Raw genomic sequence first — 22,260 nt, 5'->3', positions numbered from 1 at the left:
AATTGAACAGATGTGACTGCCAATGATCTTACCACAAGATAACCTTGGTTGGTTTGCTCTCAGTTAAGGCACATTTTAAACATGCTCTTGGAACGAGGCCCAGCTATATCTCAGTTTTGCATCCTGTAGCATACTGATGATGGTCATTCTGCTCTGTAGTTGTAACATCTCTTCTGTGACACCTACAGAATTTCAGAGGAGTTGCTTGCATGCAGTCCATGTAAATGGGAAGACTTTTGTTTGTTTGGTTTTTCTTCAGGGTTTCCCTTCCTTACCTGGACAAGTCACAGTAAAGTATCCAGGTAGGTGGAGTCTGTGTGCTGAGGAAACATTACCAGTAAGAACCAGTTTGCTGCCACGGTGGTCTTCAGATGTTAATCATTAGTTCCCTTCGTTGCATTAGCTTAGCTGCCCTGTGCTGGCATTTTATTCTTTTCGTTGATGGTTTGGGATTTTGTACACTAATGAAAATTAAAACGTTGGGACTGGATAGTATAATGCAAACTGAAGCTTTCCCGTACCTTCTCGCTTGTACTCAGCTGGTTCTGTTCTAGTGCAAGGACATTCTAATGCAAACCCACTGTGACTACATGTATTAAAAAGCAACAGCTTTGGGTTTAATTCATCTAAGTGCGATCTGTAAGTCTTTTAGTATGTCGTGATGTTTGGTGACATATAACTAAATCAGATTTGCTTATTGACAAAAACTGTAAAAAACTTTCCAGTTAATTTTATCACAAGGCTAAATCCATTTCAATGCCTTTTGATTTCTACAAGAAGATTAGTCCATGGAAATAAAAATGCAACATAAAGCTGACTTACAAGCTAGTTCTGTCAAATGGATACTTTCCAATTTTTGAGCAGAGAAATAATAGGAATCACAAACCAGCAGAAAAATAAAACATAGTGAAGTAGCAGGAGGTTGGTCTGTATACAATTTTGTATAATACCGAGTTGCAGATTTTTACATAAAATCCGTAGCAAAGTTGACTCATTCTGTATTTGTGCCTTAATTATTACTTTGAAGATACTCTAAAATGATACTCTAAAATGACAGAATTGACTTCTTGAAAAAGGCACTGAAAAGCTGAGTCTTTTCATATTAATAACAAGCCTGTGTCCCTTGCTGTATCACACAATGCACACTACTTTTGGTAGAATACCTGTAAAAAGACAGATCTCATTACTGTTACTCTTACAGTTGACTACTTGTGAGTCTGTGGAAATAGAAAAATCAGTCCAGCCAGTAGCAAGGCCTTCATATCATTGTTGTTGAGAAAATAAAGCAGACTCTCAGAAAATAATTGTCATTTGTTTACTGAGGACAGTCTCTTTAAAAGAGACAGGTAAATTTTCTAAATTCAACTTATAATAGTGTTTTCAATTTAAGTGGCAATCTTACTGCATTATACAGAAGCCTCCGAAAATGCCCTTCCTTGCAATCTGTGTGCTGCTTTGATACACAGTCTTGAATTTCTGCAGATACATATATCATAAACAAAAGTAGCTCATTTCATCTCTCTGTTTGGAAGTGTTTTAAGCAATGCCGTGCAGGAGTACTGAGTGAGAAACAGCTCAATACACTGATGCAGAACTGCAAATAGTAGCCACATTAAAATTTCCAGTTGTGCTGGAAAAACACAGTACTGCCTAACACACTATACTTCAATTTTAATTTTCCTATGTCTAAATAATACTTCACTTTCTCCCACAAACATGCTCGGGTCTTTGGAAGGCTTCGGTAGCCTAAAGATGGTTAATTATTTTTGAATGCACACTGCTGTTTGGGATTCCGCTAAAAAAAAAAAGTTGCGCTCTATTCTATAGCAGAGAGGAAGTAACTCAGACAGCAAACCTCTCCGAAGAAACAAACAAATCCACCTATTGCTGAAAGTCTAAAGGAAGTCATTAGACTGGTACGTGGATAGCAAAGATATCTTAGGGGCGTGGCGGCATAGGAAGAAAATGCTGTGTGCAAAGATATTTGCTTTCTCTAGAAGAAAGATATCCTGGCTTCAGGAATAATAGAGTTTTGTGGTTAAAAATTACTCCTCCTCTACAAAAGGAAAATTGCTGTAGTATAAAGTGTAAATGATTAAATAACACATCTGAAATTACCAGGGGAATACTGTATGCCATATCCGGAATCAAAACCTAAACACCCCTAGAGACGGAGATGGGAAAGGAGGGAGAGTCTAAAGGCAGTCAGGCAAGAAAGCGATGCCAGCTCAGGGCCTGTTTCTACGATGCCGTTCCCTATTGCACTGTATTTCCCAAAGCAAACTGGTACCACTTGCCCTCTCAAGCAAGGGCTCTTGTAAACTGTTTAGCACTAGATACACCCACCTTTGGCAGAGGCACAAGATTAAACAAATTTATACCTTCTAGTGTAAATACTGCCTCCCTCTTTTTGTAAACTACCATTTAGCAGTCCAATTAAAGAAGCAATTAAAGGTATTAAAACTAATGTCAAAGCTAGTGAGAACAGAGCATGCAGAAGATAAGAACATGAGACTAATAGAAGGATGAATCACAACACCCCTGATCCCAAGATCTTAAAACAATAAAAATAAAATTGTAGCAGAGAGTATGTATATCATGCTTTTCAACTTTAAGATCTTTACAGTATTGTGCCCTACAATTACTGCTGTTACAGAGGAGATAGGGCTGAAATATCCATGGATTCTGTGAAGTGTTTCACTTCGGAAAGCCTGTGGTATAAAACAAGTCTTGCTTTCTGTGTGCTACTGTTTCAATTTAACTGAAGTAAGTTTTGAGTAGGTTTAAGAGAAATGAAAATATGCACCTATTAAGCTGCAATTTAAGTCTATGTGAGCGTTTCACAAGCTTAGCTAAACAAGCAAGACATCTGTGTGTGGACGAGGCACATTATAAATGTAGGTGGACACTGGGACAGGTCTCTGGACGACACCGGATCCACCTACATCCAACTAAAACCAGGAAACACAACTAGCATTTCATAGTATTTTAAAAGACTGGAGGTGACGCTGGCCTTGATAAGGTGTAAAGAGGCTTTTACACATTATCTGAAGTGACTCAGTTGGATTGTCTGAAAATCTGGAATGGGTGAAAAAGGAAAAACTGTGAGAATAAGACACCCTGTTATGCTAAGTGAACGTTTTATTGCCCTCAAGCCTATGTCCTTCCAGCAGCTAATGCCAGGTTTCCATTGTCTTCAGTTGTAAGTTATATCTTTTGCTGCTCTCCACTGTCTCTGTTTCATTTTCCTTCTAAACCATTCCCTACCGTTTTCTCCCTTGCACATTATCTTACTCATTCAGAGCCTACCTGAATGTTAAACAGCAAAAGAGTATGAACTTAGTTTTACAAAGTGCTTTTAGATCCTCAGGTAATACTAGCCTATATAAAACCAGACATTATTGTTATTTATAAACTGGACAAATGTTCAAGGGATCCCCTTTGAGTGGAATAAAAATGAAAGCGGCTGTTGCAAAATGAAGAGTGTGCAAACCTCATATTTACTTGTACTGAGGAAAAAAAAATAATAATAAAAGATTAATAGAAGCTGCTCGTTGCTTGTCAAAAGTAATATGGAGCAACAGCTGGTCGCTAAAGTAGCCAAGTTTTGACCATTACAAAAACAGAGCACACTGGAAGATTATTTTAAAATCAGGTTTTGTTTCTGCTTTTTGCAGGTGGGACTTTCCATCAACAGACCTTATGATACTTTAAATAACATTTTTTAAACACAACAGTGGAAATAAATTGGATTTACCGGTATGTAATACTGTTAACTTGGCATATTCGTCTTCATCTAACCCAGCTGTTTTAGATGCCAGTTTTAATGGTTTAGATCCTGGTACTCTGTATAAGGAATTCCCACATGTAGTAGCAGATCCATAAAATCAATCTGTAATTTCAAGTCCCAATCTATGTGATCAGACAGAAAAAGCCTATACATGCATAGAGCTGAAGTACCACATAAGCAATATGAAGGTGTTTGTAATTTGCTTAAGTGGTTGCCTTAGATGCCCAGAGAAGTATATACAAGTTTTACGATACTGAGGATCTCGGATTAGACTCTTACACAGCGATACTTAGAGGTAATGCTTTCTGCCACCTCTGGCTGATTAAGCAATAGTTGCTATACCTTTCTCACTGAATATTACTTAGGTCAAATAAACATGGATGATACTTAAAAGTCATCTAAATTTCCAGAGTAGAGATCATGATCAATAAATCTGCTGTTCAGAAAAACAGCATATTCTACCGCACAAATAAAACTATGAGCAAAACCCAAAGACCTCCTGTCTTGCTCTCCAAGAAAGAAGAAATTGCCACAGCTCCATCAGAAAGCTCATTACCTTCCAAAAGGAATAAGATGACTTTTTAATGAGGGAAAAAAAGGCAAACTGTACCACAGCAGAGAATAAACAATTTAAAAGAACCATCCCCACCCACCCACCCCCCAAAACCCCCACAACCCAAAACCCTAACAGAAATACAAATACCTTACCTAAATACAAACTTCATACCATTTTCTCCAATACAGAATTCCTACAGTTTTCAATACACAGAACTAATGAGAGTAAGCATAAACCATGTCAGGCAGAAGTCAGCCATGCTATTTGAACGCACAACTGAAATGTACTCCATTACTATGGTGATTTTTCCATTTGATGGGTGCATATCTCTTTCATTTTTGCAAACATCCAGACATGGCCAGCTACTACGATAACACTATTTGGATGCACAGAAGGCTTTATCCAGTGTTTTAGGATGTCATTGTTGGCTAAGGCACGTTAAAAAATAGGAGATCTCACATGCAAGACACTTTCTTGCCCATGGCACGTGGCATTCATTCCGTGGAGGTGCCTCACAAAAAAAGTCACTCTTTTTAGCACTTACCGTTCCAGGGCTGAACTGAAAGCTGGTGAGAAGCAGGATCTGAGCCACCAAGACAGCAAAGGACAGATTGGCATGGATATGATAGCGCTGGTTGCGGATGGTGCTGACAGACCTGGCAGAAGACAGAAAGGCACATGAATAAAACGGTATTCCAAGAAGCACAAACGTATTTATGAAATATCAGCAAGCATCTTGATTGACTTTTGGTCATTCATTTGGCGGGGGGTTATCAGGGTGTCTTTTGAGCAATCCTTCCACCAGGATGGAGTGGTACCTAACTGGTTTCCTTGATATTCTGCCGCCATCCTGAAGGCAGCAGAAAGACTGATTTGCACATTAACTAGCTCTGCTAATGACTTGTGACAGAATATTAACAAAGGGCTTGATCCTGAATGGTGCTGCACTGTCAAGGACGTCAGATCTGCACCTCGCAGAAAGTATACTGCACTTTGCACCATCTGGCCCACCCTGTGCCACGGAGTTTCTGGTTTTATTTTGTTGGCATTTGCCTGTATTAGAAATTAGGGAACGTGAAAAGACATTCGTTACAATATTGAATTTACTATTATCGGGTTTTGAGCACAGGAACTAGAGCTACTTATACGGATGGGCAGTGCCTATCTTGACAGAGTCCTGACCTTGATTACAGCATCATTTGAACATCTCTCTCTTGGGTTTGCAAAAACCAACTGGAAATCTGACAACAACGTGCTTTCCTGGGAGTCCTCTGACCTCGTGTTTCTGTTCTCATCCAGAAATAGGAAGTAGAAAACAAACAAAAACATTTATCTGAACGTTTCAGGCCTTTTGCATAATTTTATTCTTCTCTCTAAAAAACAGAACAGTACCAGTGATAATAGGTTTTCTGTTTCAATCCCTACTGCCTGCCAGCCCCTCCCATCGGCTTGAATCATTTCAGGAGACCTGGACCATTTGGCTGAGTGAACGGCAGCGCTACCTCCACACATCGGTAGGCACTCCCAACTTTTTGTCCTGTCACACTGGCTGGTGATGACTTTTGCAACTGCTGGTGACACACGGTGCGTGCCCCCTGCGGCAGGGTGACGGAGACGACAGTGCAGACGACGGCTTGCTGTCAGCCCTGCGCTTCCAGCACTGCTGCAGCCAGTGCTTCATTAGAAGGGAGTGAAGAGGGAGACAACAAGAAGTATCAATGTCCTAAAAGTAATTCAAAGAGACAGGTTGTGCTGCCTGGTGCCAATGGCTTTCTAATAAGGAACTTCGTGTAGTCGCAGACTGGAACCTCGTTACCCAGAAGGCAATCAGAACTACCGTCCTGGGAAGCAGCCGTCATTGCCAGTACGCGAAGTAGCAAAGAACTTGCCAGATTCCTCTCCGCTTACCTCATGGTCATCTAACACTACATTGCAAAATTTCACTTCAGCTGTTTAATGAGGCCTTGCTCTCCAGTGAAAACCTAATCAAATTATTTTTAATTGGCAGCTTGAATGATCCTGTATGTAGGTGGGGTGCTTAACCCTGTGTCAGTCAGCTGGGTCCAAGCTCTCTTTCCAAGTCTCCTGTTTGCCTCCAGTTTCTTGAGTTTTCAGCCCCGCTGCAGCAATACCATCTCCTTTTGCTCCTTTTTCCTTCCTAAAGACTGTAACATCCAGGTCTGCACTTTGACAAAAATGGAGCAGATCATTCCCTTTAGCCTAAACACGCCAGCAGCGCAATGCCAGATAGGCAGATGTTGGACTTATTTAGAGTGGATTTTGCCATGCGTTAGCACTTAATCCAAGTATGACCAACACAGATCTTGAGACTTGGAAATAATACGGGGTTTGGAACAAACAAACATTGCAACTGGGTTTCAGCAAGCCCTTTTTCCTAGAAACTGGCCTCTTAACAGGATGTCCAAAAGACATGCTTAGACACAGACATCAAAAATTGAACTTCTGCATAGGAAGAATATGGTTTAGTGTGCAAGAGGAGAGAAGAATCCCATTCCTCACTGTGCTCCCAATCTGCTTTGCAACCTCAGACAAGTTACTTCAGCCGTTGTCAGGTTTTCTGTTTTTTATTTAGACAGAAACCTCTATGAAAGCTTTTTCAGAAGTGTTTGTATCAAGCTTAGCTGGGCCTCAAACTCAGTTGTCACTGCTGGAATATAAACAGGCATAAAGACCCTAAAACTGCCCCGTGGCGGAAACCTTCCCAGCGCACAGATCCCTCGAAGGGGCTGCCGTGTTACAGGCAGGAGGCTACAGAGATCCAGAGGATTTAAACATAAGCCACGGAGTGAATTTCACACTCCCTGTAGTGTCCTTCATCCTATTAAAGCAACACATTAGAAAAGTAGCCTAACAGAGAACGGCAAGATATTTGAAAATAAATGTGGGTTATATGATGTGATTGCGTACAAGCTGTATGAAACAGAAGTGAGGCAGCTAATGTTGACTGAGCCTTCCTTTCTGGGCATACCTTTATAAACACACTGCCTTACAGACAAGAAAGTTGAAAAGCAGAAAGAAGTACTGATTTTACACTCCAAGCAATCCAAAGGTGAATGTAGCGGGGGAAGAGGGGGTGATCCTGCAGTCCTTGTTCATATTGTACTTGCTCTGATCTCCAGACCAAGCCTTCCTACAGTCTCCTTGCAAGATTTCTGAACTATAGCAAAACATGGAGAGTTTAAAAAAAAGTCCAAAAATCCCTCACAGGATGGAAATAGCTTGCTATATAAATACCAGCCCATTTCAGGAAATGGAAGTAATTTAGAAATAACCAACCAACCGTTACAAATACTTGTGCAGAATCTAATTAAGGAAGGTTGTAGAATTAATAGCCTTTGTTTTATCCTGAGCACCTGGAGGGATCCTAACCAGTGGCCTGAAATGCACTGCTCGGCTTTCTGCACGATAGTTGCTCAGCAGGTATTAAGTTAAAATTACTCACGACAATATAGCAAATGTGACCAGCGTGATCGTCAAGCAGAAGATGGACAGAGCGCAGCCAATGTAAGTGATGGAGGAGAGGGCCACCTGGTGTTCTCTTGTTAGCTGTACACAAAGAAAAAAAAAAGAAATAAAAACTATTAATTGATTTATTACACTACAGAACCACAGGTCAGCCCCCCTGCACATCGCGTTTCCTCCTCCATCCGCCCATATATAAGCTGAGGTTCACAACCATTCGCTGCTGGTTCTAACACAGGAACTGAAGAGCCAATTCCAAACTCAGTCGCACAGCCAGGGCGTCCACCTGCCCATGGCATTTTGGTTGTCTCTTTTATTTCATAAATCGGCATTTCCTCAGAATGTTAGTTTCTCTGCTGCTGCGATATCGTCAAGCCTGAGCTTAGAGCGTCTTATTGGGCTGCACAAACAATGTCAGCAATGGGATCTTTCACAGCTCACGGGGCACTTTGCTAATGCTCTCACGCTGCAATAATTTACATCATTGTGCAAATACCAGAAGTGCTTCACAGCAGTGAGAACTGATGCACCAAGGTAACCCATAAATCACGGGCCATTTATAGCCCACTTGTTTTGTTTAATGCATCATGTTTTCAGTGCCTGTTGGAGGAGCTGGACTGACATCTGCAGAATGGAAAACCACAGAAAAGACCCAGCATGAGCAGTCAGGTTTTAAGCCTCCCATCTCAGCCTCTGTTTTTATCTACAGGCACCTTTTGTAAAGTAATACAATTTTCATGAACATTTGATCCGGAACTCCATAGTGCCCACCACCAGGATCTATGTTAAAACCTGGGTAGATTCAATGGGTGAGGGACAGTGTGTTTTGATCATTCATCCTAAATTAATCAGAAAGAGTGCTTTAATTTTCCATGCAAGTTCTCATAAAAGAATGACAAAAAAGCCACACCCAACAAAGGGAGCCAGGCAGTATTAATATATAATAAGTAGAACAGAGCTAGGCAGGAAAAAGTTTTCTCATCTCAGAAGAATTCTCAAACATTTTTCCTGACTTGAATTTGGATAGAGTTGACATTTTCATAAACTGAACATTTGGGGGAAAAAAAAAAAAAAAAGTGGTCAATCAAAAAGTTTAATTTTGATGCTTGAAATACTATGTTTTTATTTCAATGTCTATTCGCTATAAATTAAATTCCTAGCTGAAAACTCATTCTAAATATTTATTTATTCTGAAAAATACTGAAAGGAATAATATATTTTCCAATTTTTTTTACAGTAACTCTATCTAATAAAAAATAATATTTTCTCACAGTTTGGGATTTTCTATTATTTTCCCCACACACAATAAAAATTCCCCCCAAAACAAAGTATTTCATTAGAGATTATCAAACCCAACAGTTCTACCAATAAACTTCCCATTAAAATTTCTTTTAAAGGAGAGAAATAACATGCCACGTGGTTATGAGAAAAAAAAATGAAATTAAAGATAGACAAAAATGATGTGGTTTTTATGTACATTTTTCTTGTAATTATCTGTCAAGAGTATCGGCTCACGTGCAGTAAGTTTTACAGCAGAATAGATTGTGGCTCGCTCAGCAATCTGAGAACTATTAAGCAATGCAGCAGCAGCATTGAAAGACAACTGTTGCTATGGTGTTACAGTTCCTAGGAAATATGATGCAGCTCTTTAGTATTTTTTCTCTTTCAGCCAAAGACACATTTCTTTTCCCTGACTTGGATAGCATCAATTACAGAAACAAAAGGGTTCTGTGTGCTGGACCAGCTTAAAAGGTCCATATAATTTCTACAAAAGAGCTCCTATCGTCCCTCATCCCCCAGAGAAGCCATGTATAGCCATTCGTCACAGATTATTCCTGTAATAGGAATAACTTGTGTGGTAAATTGGACAGTTTAGAAGTGATTTCCTCATCAGGGATATTCATTCCCAAAATGCATGGACCTTGTTTCCTGATTGCTCCAATACACATCCCTTTCTCTTGCTACAGGTGGCTTGCAGTTCTACGGAGGGAGGAGGGGAGCAGAGGAAGCTTTTCCAGCTTCAAGTCACTCAAATAAGTATTTCTCAGCAGTTCAAGGCTTTCTTTCACTCCTTTCACTCCCAACACCTGCAGCCAGAAAATGCTCCCTACAGAGGTCAAAGCTGCTCAGTGCTCATTTAGATTTACAGTGGTCTATCACACTGTTTGCACTGGCAAAGGCGGATAAGATCTGCAAAAGAAAGGTAATGTCTTTCTATCACATACAAGTACAGAAGATACAGGGGATCCATCTAGTGGAAATGGGCAAAAATCAAAGCCTTTGTTTTTTCCATAATAATCCAAGAGAAGAGAATGATCACACAAACATCTTTTTCTAACTAATTTCTATCATAACTAACACGCCTCTAAGAAAGTCTTTCTCTGGGTTTTAGCTCAGTCTTCCTCCAGAAACCTCTGCAGGGCAAGACAAGACATGAATCAAGGTCTCCCAAGTAGAGCCTGTATTACTTAGAAATGAAAAAGGAAAAAAAAAATCCCTTATCAACAAAATACAGAAGATTAATTCAAACGTAAAATAACCTACACAGGTCCCTGCATCTATGAACTGGAAATTGTTCTTGCTCTGGTAAATGCAACCAAAATCTGATGATGCTTTAAGAATGACGCTCTTAAATCAACACCCACATCAGTCTGGTAATGATGATTTCAAAAGCAACGTCACCGTAGTTCACATTCTCATCTTGCCTACTGTGAGGGACAGAAAGCCTGTAGGTAGTTTTGAACCATTTTTTGTTTATTAAGAAGAAGGTGCAGCCTGGGATAGCTGTTCTCAAACTGAAGTGTCAAGTTGGAGGGGTACAAGAGAGCAGTCCCTGTCCACAGCAGCTCCAGACGGTGAAAGCAGCTCCTTTCTGTGGGTGATATGAATTGCAGGGGGAAGGATACAGCATGAAAAGAAGGCCTGGAATGATTTCCAGGGTGTGGAGCCTCATTTCTAAATACAGGTATATGGTGCAGGAGTGAAGAGAACCTGTATTTAAAATATCAGGTCTCTACTAACTTCTCACAACCCAGCTGTTACAACACAGCTGGATGTTGTGTGTCTGTGTTCACACTGTAAAGGATAACAAGCATGCGATTTTTTAGAAATACCTGGATTGTCAAAGCATTGTGCATCATCAATTAAGAAACAGTTTCCTATAAATTCCAATGCTCTGATATGAGCTGATTTCATCTTACTTCAGCTTGTCTTTTGAAAATTTTCAGACTTCGTGCCTGACATGGAATATATGACAGTAATTTGGGATGATCTTGCAGTCAGCACAAAAATGCTAATCAAGCTGTAATGCTATCACTAAAGAAAATCGCATTAAAAAGTACCAAATAAAACATTGAGCAATCTGTGAAGTAGTCCCAGGAGCCTGATTCTCACGCTTGTCCCAATCTACATTAAATTATTCTTTTCTTCTAAAAGGTTTTGCTTCTTTGAGTTTATACGGCCGTTCTCTTACTCTGCAGCAAGCTGAAAAGCTAGGAAACAAGCTCATGCAGTCATGAGTGTTAGTAATCAGGAACACTGAAAGGCAGATGTTTCTCAGTTTCACCTTTGACAAACAGTCAAATCAAAAATCTGTACTCCATATAAAGCTCCCACCCTTTTAATTTAGGCTGTAACACCCTTTACCTTGCAAGTGTCACTAATAGCATGGACAAAGATCTGATGGCTTCAGTAGTTATGTCCATCTGCAATATTACAGTCTATTGTCTTACCCTCGTTCTCCCTCATAAAAGTATTACATTGCTCAACATTTTTATTTTGGAAACTCGCAGGCAACCGGATGGCCTGAGAAATGATCCTGGAAAGATTACCAGTTCAGACTCCAAATATATATTTTTCCTTTATGATGTTGTTAATAACCAAAAAAATGAGTGACATCTAACTCCTCTATTTAAAAATAACTGCACAGGAAGATGAAAATATAGTATTATAATGGGATGGTACTTTTCATCTCTGGAGTATCTGGAAAAGGTCAGTTGAGGCTGAAAGGCTTGTTCAGTACATGTAAAATTGTTTGATCTGTAGAACAGAAAACCTACTTATTTACATAACATTAATGAGCAACTGTATATACAACACAGCACAACAACCCATCAAAAAGCTAGATGGGCTACAGGAACACAAAATAGCAATGGGTCAAATCAGAGGATCTGTCTGGAAAATACAGGGCGCTCTCTGCTCAGTGTCCCCTTCCAGGCGTCCCCTTCTTTTGTGTGAAATTTGCACTCCTGTCCCTTTTTCTCATTATCCATCTCTCAGGCAGTTGACTGCATGTTTTCTGCTCTGCAGAGAGGCTACTTTTGGCTTTCTCCAGAGGAAGGGGCATTTTGGGGAAGTACTAGTCTAAAATTTTCTTCTTTACATATTGCAAAATATCCCTCTATGTCTGTCTTTAGAGGCAACACATCAGACAAAGGGCTGAGTTCAAATACTTAAGGTTTGTCATAGCTGATCCTGAAAGGTTTGTCCGTATACCAAATTCCAACTTCACAATTCAGCCATCAAAAGCAGTAATTTCATTGTCTAAACTGCTTTTGAAATCTCCTTTCTGAAAAGCAGTTCATCTTCTTCCCCAAAAAAGACAAGTTCTTGAACCAAAAATTGTTTCACAGCCTTAAAAAGAGAGGCCTGCAATCTAAGGACTATATCATACCTATCATTTGTATTGTACTGTTACTTACTGGCAGAACACAGAATGTGGTATTTTTGCACGTGCTTATATAGTGTATACATTTTATGAAACCAGAGTTATTTGTTTACTGGTGGAAATGTAAAACATGGCAATTGTATTTTGCCCTAAGTCCAAACATAAGAGCAAGTTATATTTTACCGTCCCTTTTGGTCAGCTTTCCATCTCAAAGAAGCATCGCTACCATGAAGTTCCTTACAATGATGTATGTTTTTTACCCTGTTTATCGAACCAACTGAGATCTGCCATGAGACAATGAGCCGCTGGCCTGGGCTGAAATCTTCTCTCAAACCCTTCTGCAAAGGCTTGAAACGATATCTTATGAGACATTTCTTGGGGGAAGGGAAGGGAGGAGATGTAGGAGTGAAAAATTAAGACTCAGCCAACCCTATTGAAGCTGCACCTTTAAAATGCAATCTGAATCCAATTAAGAAAAGGATGAATAATTAACTTTGGCAGCCTGAGTGTTTCAGAGACATTAAAATGCTGGCCTTGGCTGATGAAGCTAATGGTTTTAATTGCCTCCAGAAAGGCTGCTGAAATTCAATTTCAGTCCAGTGAGGCCTTTATTTATATATTAAACAATAATAACAATACAAATCTCTGTTTTCCTTCAGCTTGCCAAGCACTTTGTTAGGTACGTAACATTATGGTTTTTTCAAATTAACATCTGTGTTTAGTTCAGGAGGCTCCGTCTACCCACCAAGACCACAGGAACAATTTTGGTGGGGCCATACTTAATGGCACTGCACAATCCCTTCTCACAGAAAAATATAAAGTCTAACTTAATTCAGAGACTTCTTTTCTCAAGCCACAATGTATCAGATACCGCAAGTTTAGAGAAAAAAGGCCTCTGAGAGTCACGCTTTGCAGTGCAATCATCTTTATCAGCCATTTCCAGCAGAACTGCTTTTGAATTCCCATTCTCTATTAACTCCACAACTCCTAGTGATCAGCAATAAAGTGCTACAAAAGGGGCTTTTCAGGATTAAAGGTACGTTTTCGTACAGCCAGCCCAGCCTGGTGGCTGCCTGTTTAAAACTTTTCACTGTGACATGAAAAATTTAGAATTTTCCAAAGATCTCTGCCAAGGTATTAATTAGTACTTTTAAAAGCCCACATCATCTTTTAAAGTAGTTCTGGGCAAGATGTCATCAAACAGTAGGTAATCTGCTCATTATAAATCGCATGCAGCAAGTTTTTCGTTCAAATGAAGCCTGAAGGAAGCATGGCAGGGAGGAAGGACTCAAGTTGTGAAGTGGTACAATAATAAAGTTTGGGGATCAGAAAAGCAGTTATTTGCAAGTTCTTCCTCATATCTCCGTGTAGCACTAAGCGCTGTGGTTTTTCTGCCTTCATTTCAGGCCTTTCTGAAATGGCATTTTCTGCCATTTCAGGCCATTGCAGTGTTTCTGAAGAAATGGCAAATGTGATATTTACAGCAGACTATCCTCTGTGAAACTGAAAACTGAAGGAGCTGCTTTTGCCCATACACCTAAGACCTTCACATCTGTTTTCTACTTTCTGTTCCAGCAAGAGCAGGCTCATCCTATTCTCCAATTAACAACCAAACCGAAGTCCATTGGAGAGGGCTACGAGGAGAATAAAACCCAGCGTGGGTCCAGCAGGCTCTTGCAGGCAGAGAAATGATGGTCTCTTGCCAGTCTCTGAGGCTGAGATTTTTCAGAGCAGTTGAGGATAATTAAACACCCAGCTCCCAGTAAAATTCAATGACAATTAGTATGTCTACCTCCCTCATCCCAGGCTTGGGCTTTGATTCAGAAATGTCCATTTCTATTCAGGACTGCATTTAGCTGTGGCTTGCACCACAGCCAAGAGTCTCCAGGTATCCAGCCCTGAATTTCCCCTACAGCGCGCTTTGGGGAGAAAGCACATAAAAAGGCCAATACTGGAGACAGACTGAACTCAAGAGTAAGAGTGACTCCATTTAAAGATATTCAGCAGAGAACAGTGATGGATAAAGGTGCAGTATCATAACATTTTTATACTGCATGGGGAAATCCTTTAGTCAGGGAGAAGACCTAGCTGCCAAATGGCTCAGTGCTTTCATTTTCACTGTAGAAAGGAAGCCTATTTTATTTTGTTAAATATTCTGATTAAAATAGAGTCCTGTTTCATGCTCCTCAAACAAAAGAGTTCTTTTGACCATTCTAGCACTCTTAAATATTTGTCCTGTTCCAAAATATAAAGTCATTTTTTATTCTCCTCTGCTGAGTGAAATTCAGTAACTGCCAAACAATTCTCTGAGGAATTTGAGGGGTTTAGTTTCTTGCAGCATTAGTCCAACTTTTCCCATGTAATTCTATGGGATTAAGGACAGAACGAGAAAGTCTCCTATTTCCTCCCATTAAAATCAACAGAGCTGTACTGGCATAGCAATGGAATAGCAAAAGTATGAACAACGGCTCCGAGTTAAAAATCAAGATGAGTGCTCAATTTTCAGGAAAGATGAGCATGAGCATAGGAAGGACAAAAGAAATATGATGCACAATCATACTGTGAACATATCAGCGAGATGTGCTCCTCCTTGGGGACAACATTCACTGCAATAAAATGGAGGGGGAAGTGGAGAGAGTAAGAAAGAGAAAAGAAAGTTTACAAAGCCATTCTAGAATAAACACATAGGCTGATTTGTCTTTGTTCATCTGATGGGTAAGGGCTGTCTAAACTGTCTGTAGAGATCTCTTCAGTTAAATAAACTGTCGATGGTAAAAAACAAGGACCAAAAAAATTGCAATGCCTATCCAATTTTTAAATATGCAACACAAAAGAAAAATTACTGGACTAAGGCATTATTCTTTTTATGTTTCCAGCAATGAAAAGCATGCTGAGAAAAGTAATTATATTAAAATTACAAAACAGCAGAAATCGGAGAATGCCACGTTATTTCCATTTCATTGTCCTATTAGAGTGTATAATCTGAACCTCAGCTGGCTGAAAAATTTAAGACAAAAGGTTATCATTCCAGATTGTTATTTTAATGCCCCCTGAGCGCAATGTTTGATTAATAACTGCAATATTGGATTTAGGAAAAGAATGCTCCAAACTTACAAATTACACACCTATCCCCCATATTTTTAAAGCATTTCACACTATTAGGACACTTTCAAAACAGCCTTTATAAACATGGATAGACGCATTTTGTTCTGTCAGCCATACATCGTCAAAACTTGCTGTCAAACTCAGCTCTAACAGTGAAAAATAAAATAAAAACACACATATTGCCCCAAAGAAGAAATTTGGGATGTCTTTCCTGTTGTAGGTAGAACCTCACAGCCAAATCCGCAAGCCTTTTCAAAATCCTGGGCTCCCTAAAGATGCTGTGGATTGTCTCTATAGCTCCAGCAGCAAGATCAGACATTCTTAAATATTTTTCCCTTTATAAACACTTCTCTGCTTTCAAGGCCATTGGTAGGCAGCTTGAACTATATTGATTGATCCTCCCTTCTGAATTATGGAACAAGAGCTACAAACAGGATGAAAAACAAAGTCATTTCTAGCTTTAGAAATGCAGAAAAAATGTTTAAAAACCCGAACAATTTCTACCACAGATTGTACGACAGTACTACTTTGCTGGAAATGCCCATCCACATGTGAACTTTATACTAGTCATTTTTCTATCCTCACAGTTGGAAAAGACGGAAAGAGGAAAAAACAGGAGAAAAAAACCCCAGAGCAATTTAAGATAATGGTCTAAGAGCCATAAATATTACAGTTGTGTCCCGCATTGGTCACTTGGGGGAGGGGGACCCGAACCTTAAACTCTATTTTGCTGTGGAAGACAATGATTTCCCCTTTAAAATTATTTTTGAACTCAGGGTCCCCAGGTGTCCACCATCCTTTTGTTGAAATGACATTTATGTGGCAGATGGTACAAATAGCCTGGCATGCTTTGTGGTTGTTGGATCACTATAAAAATAAAAACTGCCAGATGGCTGGCATGTTTCCTGGCAGGAGCATAGGGCCCCACTGACTGATGAGAGGAAGTAAAGCTGCCCAAAATAAAATAATAGCGTCTGAATTTTCTTTGGAGTTGAAATGCTTTTGAAATGCGGCGTACTCCATGTTAGGTTTGATTCCTGCTGTCTAGGAAGCACCTTGTGACGTCCCTCCGTCTGACTGCGCTCACGTCTCTCCTTTGGATTTCATCCGTGCCCCCCGCCGCGGGAACAGGACCTCTCCCTCCCCCAGCGATTTCCCCCCCCCAGCGGGAGGTACCGCTGGGTGCTGGGTGCAGGAGATGGCGTTGCAGGTTGAGATGTCCCCAGGCTCTGCTCCAGCAGAGGATGCCTGCTTGAGGGAACATCTCATCTCCCATCCGCTGCTGTTCCTGTCCAGCTTCAAGCCTGCAGCACAGCGGAGGACTCTTGTACTACAGTACTACAAGAAAAGCACCACAGGGAGCGTATCACCCTGCGTGCCCTCTGCTTGGACTTCCTCCAGAAGCAGCAAACAAAAACCAGTGTAAACACATCAGACTAAATGGATTATTTATTTTTCCTACCGCAGCGATATTAAGGCACCATTGTCTCCCTAACTATAACATTGCAGGGCAGCTGGCAGTACAGGTTTGTTCTGGCTGCACCAGATGAAGCAAAAGCTGGAATGCTGTTCTCTGGATCAAGGAAGGAGAAGGACAGACACGAACCCCCAGGAGTGCAGCTTTAGCAATGATTTTCTATAAAGGACTTTTTTACTCTACCTCAGTTTCCCCCATCAGAAAGAGAAGCTTGGTCAGCGCAAGGAGTTTCCCAGAGGAGGGGTACACGAATTAGTTAATAGCTGCACAACTACTCTGAACGTCCCACTGACACGTTTTGTTGGGGAGATGCAACTGTAAAATTCTCAATCTTACTAACTTGATCAGAGTTGTGAAAAGACTTCTCAACAGAGTTTCCAAATTCTGACTGTGCGCGGACCTTAATTACATCCATGCAACTTCACGAAGGTAATCAAGGGCTGGCTGAACAGGAACGTTCTGCTCATCTTCAGTCATATTTTGCCTTCAATTAACTTATTTATTCATTTAAACCGGTTGATGATCACTAATCTCCAAAACTCCAAATAAATGCTACCATTTCTCAAGTTAAAACCGACATGATAAATGAATCTCAGCAAGCAAGCATGAATTTGGGCCAGCCGTGATACAGACATAACAGCAGAGTGATAAAGACACAAATAATTTCGGCATTCCACATAGGCCAATTCATCAGCAGGCTAACAGGTCAGTGCCAGGCTGACATCTGAGCACCACATGGTTGTAAGTTTTTCCAAGATGGTTCTTTCATTCCTGAAATAAACTTGTTACAACTGTAAATGCCCTGCATCACCGAAAGCAGCTAAACTGCATAGATGGCTCTCAAGCTAATCAGTAGTATTGTTCGTACCGTTCTTTCACAATCACTTTGACTTTAGTGCGTTCTAGCTCTTGCTGAAACTAATACAAAATCTGGATTAGTGTTCAACTACACTTGTAATCTGAGCTTGGATTTAGCTAATTCACAGCATTCAAAGTTCTTTTTTTTTCCCCACACTGCTGTATAGCACACAGATATGAGTGGAGGTTCATTTTTCACATTTAAGTTAAAATTCCAGAATTTAAAATTTTTCTTTGTGACTTCTCTCTTTCAATTTCTTTCTCTGAAGTATTGGAATAAAAATGCTTTTTCATCTCAGCTGATTTCAGTCTCTGGAGATTACTTCCAGCTGGCATACAGTAGAATAGTGAATGAATAAACCTAACCTATTTTGAGTAAAGATCAAGAAGAAAAATCAAGAACTCGCAGCTTGTTCTTAAGAACTTTCTTGCATTTCTATGCTCCCTGGAAATTAGACCCACCTGACAGTTTGCTCCATAAATGTCTAACAATTTGTCAGCATTCCTCATCTCGCAATACTTCAAGTATTCAAGAGAAAGCACCGTCAGATGTGAGATATCCTACAATTTTGTTCCTATGAATATCTCACCAAAACAAAATGAAATCTATGTGAGACATTGTAATTCCTCCCCAAGCCAGGTGCGTAAATTATTAACATAGACCTGTACCTTATAATAAAATTGCAATAATAAAGAATCTTGAGAATACATAAAGGCCTTTATGCCCACAAGAAATGCACAAACTGTGTAAATATACATAGAGATCTGCTGGATATTGGTGAAAATGAACTGGACCAGTACTAGCAGGAAGGGAGGCACTGGGGCAGGTCCACAGTGCGTCAAAGTTGACAAGGTCCAGATCATGCTGCTGTTCTGTAAGTGGATAAAGCTAGACTTAACCACGCGAAGAAACAAAGAGAGGGAGTTAAGCAAGGAGATTCTTGCTCAAATTTAGCACAATTCAGAAGAAAATGTCACCATCCTTGACAAATAGTTATCACACAAGCTCAGCTCTCTGGTCAGTAGAAATGCTCACCAACAAGTATTTAATGTGGCAAATTACTTCTGAGGAAGGTCACTTATCTTCAGTATTTGTTGCTTAGAGACACCTTGGCTCCTTCTGAACTCGGAGAGTATGCTGTACTTGCTGGTTGTGAACAGCAACTTTAAAAAACTGCAATGTCTCATTAATGGAAAGCTTATGTTTGGGGAAGGGGGGGAGCTTAAGCAAAAAAGAAACTCAGTCTCGTGAAGGGGAGCTGAGAGAGTCAGAACACTAATCTCACTGAACGGGTCTCAAAAGTTCATGAATTTCCACATCAACAGTGTTCTCCCTAGGGAAGTTCTCCCAGGTCTGAAGCTACCGCATATATACTGGTCTGCATTATATCCCTTTAGAATTCTCAATAACCACCTCTTTTTCTTTATTGTTTTCTGTGCATCTGCCTGCCTTTCTGCAAGGGGTGGTAGAACTATTCATACCTGGGTTTGCTGTTCTGCTGACCGGTGCATTCGGTTAAAGGGTGTTATGGTGCCCTTGGAAAGGGTGTCTGCCTGTTTGTGCTGCCCTGAGAGCTGCACTTTTCTGTATGATGGAGAGAAAGGGAAATGATACTTTCCATAGGAGAATGGAAGTTCAAAGCACCCAAAGTAGAATTCCCATGAAGAATGAAGTCAGGTTTTTTTGTACCAAAATACAGCTTTTGATGAAAACCTCTCCAGTTTTCAGGCAATCCATTTCCAATAGTTTATCTATATTTTTCATGAAAAGCAGACCCCTTTTTGTAAGAAACAGAATCGAGACAAAAAATAAACGTTCTGTCCAAAATCGTGTTCACATGGAAAAAAATCATCCAGTTCTATTTATACGGCCACAGATATATAATAGGTATATAAAAAGAACTGTTCAAATGTATGCAATTGCATACTCCCACCCTCTCTTTTTCTTTTCTCTTGCCATTTATGAAAAAAAAAAAAAAAAAAAAAAAAAAGTTCAAGATCAAATATAACATCGTTGCAACAATTTCTTAGAACACTGACAATCTAGTATTCTAATAGGTGATTTATATGGGCACTTTGAACCTTGGCTCATGAATTTCAGAACATGGTGAATAAACATATATATGTGTTTAAAATCCACAGCATTTTAACATTTACTTAACAGGGTTCCAAGGCCGCCTGGGAGAAGTTTCCAGTTGTCTAGTTGATTCAGAAGGCTCTATTGCTTAGACATGTGAAGCAAATACTTAGCAAATATTTTAGGAATTCGTAATGGAGCATAGTCTGCTCATATATCTCAAAAGCTGGGCGACTTGTCTTTGCTCGAATCTTAACTTCGTGCCAATTACACAATGAAGATACCGATTTTTTTCACTGGTTAAAAAAATTAGTACCACAAGATAATCCTAAACAGTCAATTTAAAGGGTATCTCTTGATCAAAGATTTGGATGAGATTTTCTGATAAACTCTGAGACAGGGACTACATAATCGCCAGACCAGAGGAACTGGAATTAAAGCACATTGACGGGATGACATCCTTCATTGGCTTGTTAGCGCCAACATTACCTGAGACTCCACATGGGCCCACTCTCATTGCCACCTCGCTGTATCATCAAAGCTTGTGCAGGTGATGGGAGTCATGATGAGGCATGGTTCAGGTTCAATGCTCCTCAGACCAGTGAACCCAAATTTCTCCACACTACAATGTATTTATAAATTCTGCCTATTGAGGTGCATGCAAAAATTGGTTTTAGGTGAACTTTAAGAGGTTAGAAATGAATGCATATTTTCTCCCTAGCCTGCACAATCTTCTACTGAAATCTGCAGCAAGCATTTTGAATTGTCATGGCTTTGCACTAGGAACATATGGACTCTGTACTGGAAATACTCCTCTCACCTTTCAGCATTTCACTTTTCCTACCAAAAATTTATAAATTCTCTCTTTTTTCTCTTCAGAAGTGGGATGTTAGGTACAGGGGCCAAAATACAACAGAAAGCTTCCTTTCAAAAATACCAAACTATTTTACACAGACTTTTATAGTACTATGTCACATATGGAAGATTTTTATGCATCGAAGTGACTATCTGTGTGTCTCACACATCCACATAACATCTCAGCAGCACTTTCATTTTGTTTTCTAAATTATCATGAAGGGAAAAAAGAGCAATGCAAAAACATTCTGCACAAACTTTGGCAGATGCAAATGCATTAGACCAAAAAGTTAAGAAGGTAGAAAATATTGATATAGAACCATTAAATGACTGTGAGGAACTGGACAGTCCATTCCTGTCCAGCCTTTCCTAGTTATGTGTTTCAGATCTCTTTAGGAAAGCTTGATTCCAAAGACTTTGATATGAAATATATTTGATCTCCGATTACTAATATTGCATAATATTAAAACTTATTGCAGCATCCCATTAATCATGACAATCTCAAATCTGTTTATTTGGAAGTTAGACCTTTCAGAATTATTCCCCAGTGGAGAACTGACTAATCTTTAAATGGCATTTAATTGGTGGACGCCCTGTTTAATCCTGGCTAAATCCCTGTATACTGCTCTTTAAAACAGGGTTAATAATAGCACATTTCTCCCATGCTACTTTTGTCTCACAAGATGGGAAGCTCTTCAGGCAAAGCTGCATTTTATTATCAGTAGGAAGAGTTCCTAGAAAAATGATACTTGGAAACCAGCTGGGTCATTAGGTGCTTTACAAGTAATAAAGATAATAGTGGTTAGATAAAAACTGGGTGACCTGAACAAGCTACCCCCCATCTTCAAGTGGTTAGACTAATACAAAGGGCTGCGGGTGTTAATTAAGCTCTTTGGATAGCAGATCATCTTGTTCTAAACTGTGACCCTGACTTTGATGGCGTTACACCATCTAACCAGGATTACCAGGTGAGTAGTTGTGCTAACAGTATTACTGAATCAGTAACTACTAAGAGCAGTCTGGGATGATTCATTCCTTGAAAAGACTTTGGTGCTGCCTAGTGGTATGACCCTGATTAGAGTTCCCTTACACTATAAGCTGACTTTTGTAGCTAGCTGCAGGAACCTCTGTGCCGCCTTCACGAGCACACGTAGCCCATCCTGCAGCTGTAGCTGCTCTGCAAAGCTACTGCCTAAAAGAAGAGCAAACCCATCATTCAAACCAATTAACAGGATGCTGAGACATGGCCATATAGTCAATGCATCCATGTCAACAGCTGACAAAACCCCTCTAGCTGTACCACAGAGGACACAACGCTTGTTAGCAGCACACAGTGATAAATGTGACGGTAGGACTCCTACTGAAGGTCTTCTTCAGTCTGTCAATTTATATT

General features: G+C 39.9%; 1 protein-coding gene across 2 annotated transcripts in view; it reads right to left on the bottom strand.

Annotated features, from left to right (window-relative positions):
* The window catches only part of ADGRD1 (adhesion G protein-coupled receptor D1), a 154,648-nt gene that overhangs the window by 46,033 nt on the left and 86,355 nt on the right, over positions 1 to 22,260 (bottom strand). For both annotated transcript variants that reach the window (XM_049805505.1, XM_049805506.1), the window contains 2 exons: positions 7,810 to 7,913; positions 4,891 to 5,002 (listed from right to left, as the gene is read on the bottom strand). In XM_049805505.1, coding sequence (XP_049661462.1) covers positions 4,891 to 5,002; positions 7,810 to 7,913 — 216 coding nt within the window. The remainder of the gene's footprint in view (positions 1 to 4,890; positions 5,003 to 7,809; positions 7,914 to 22,260) is intronic.

Source organism: Accipiter gentilis, chromosome 7, assembly GCF_929443795.1.
Source record: "Accipiter gentilis chromosome 7, bAccGen1.1, whole genome shotgun sequence".
NCBI classification, from domain to species: domain Eukaryota; kingdom Metazoa; phylum Chordata; class Aves; order Accipitriformes; family Accipitridae; genus Astur; species Astur gentilis.
Note: the sequence above shows the minus strand (reverse complement) of the source record. Positions and strands in the feature narration are given on the sequence as shown.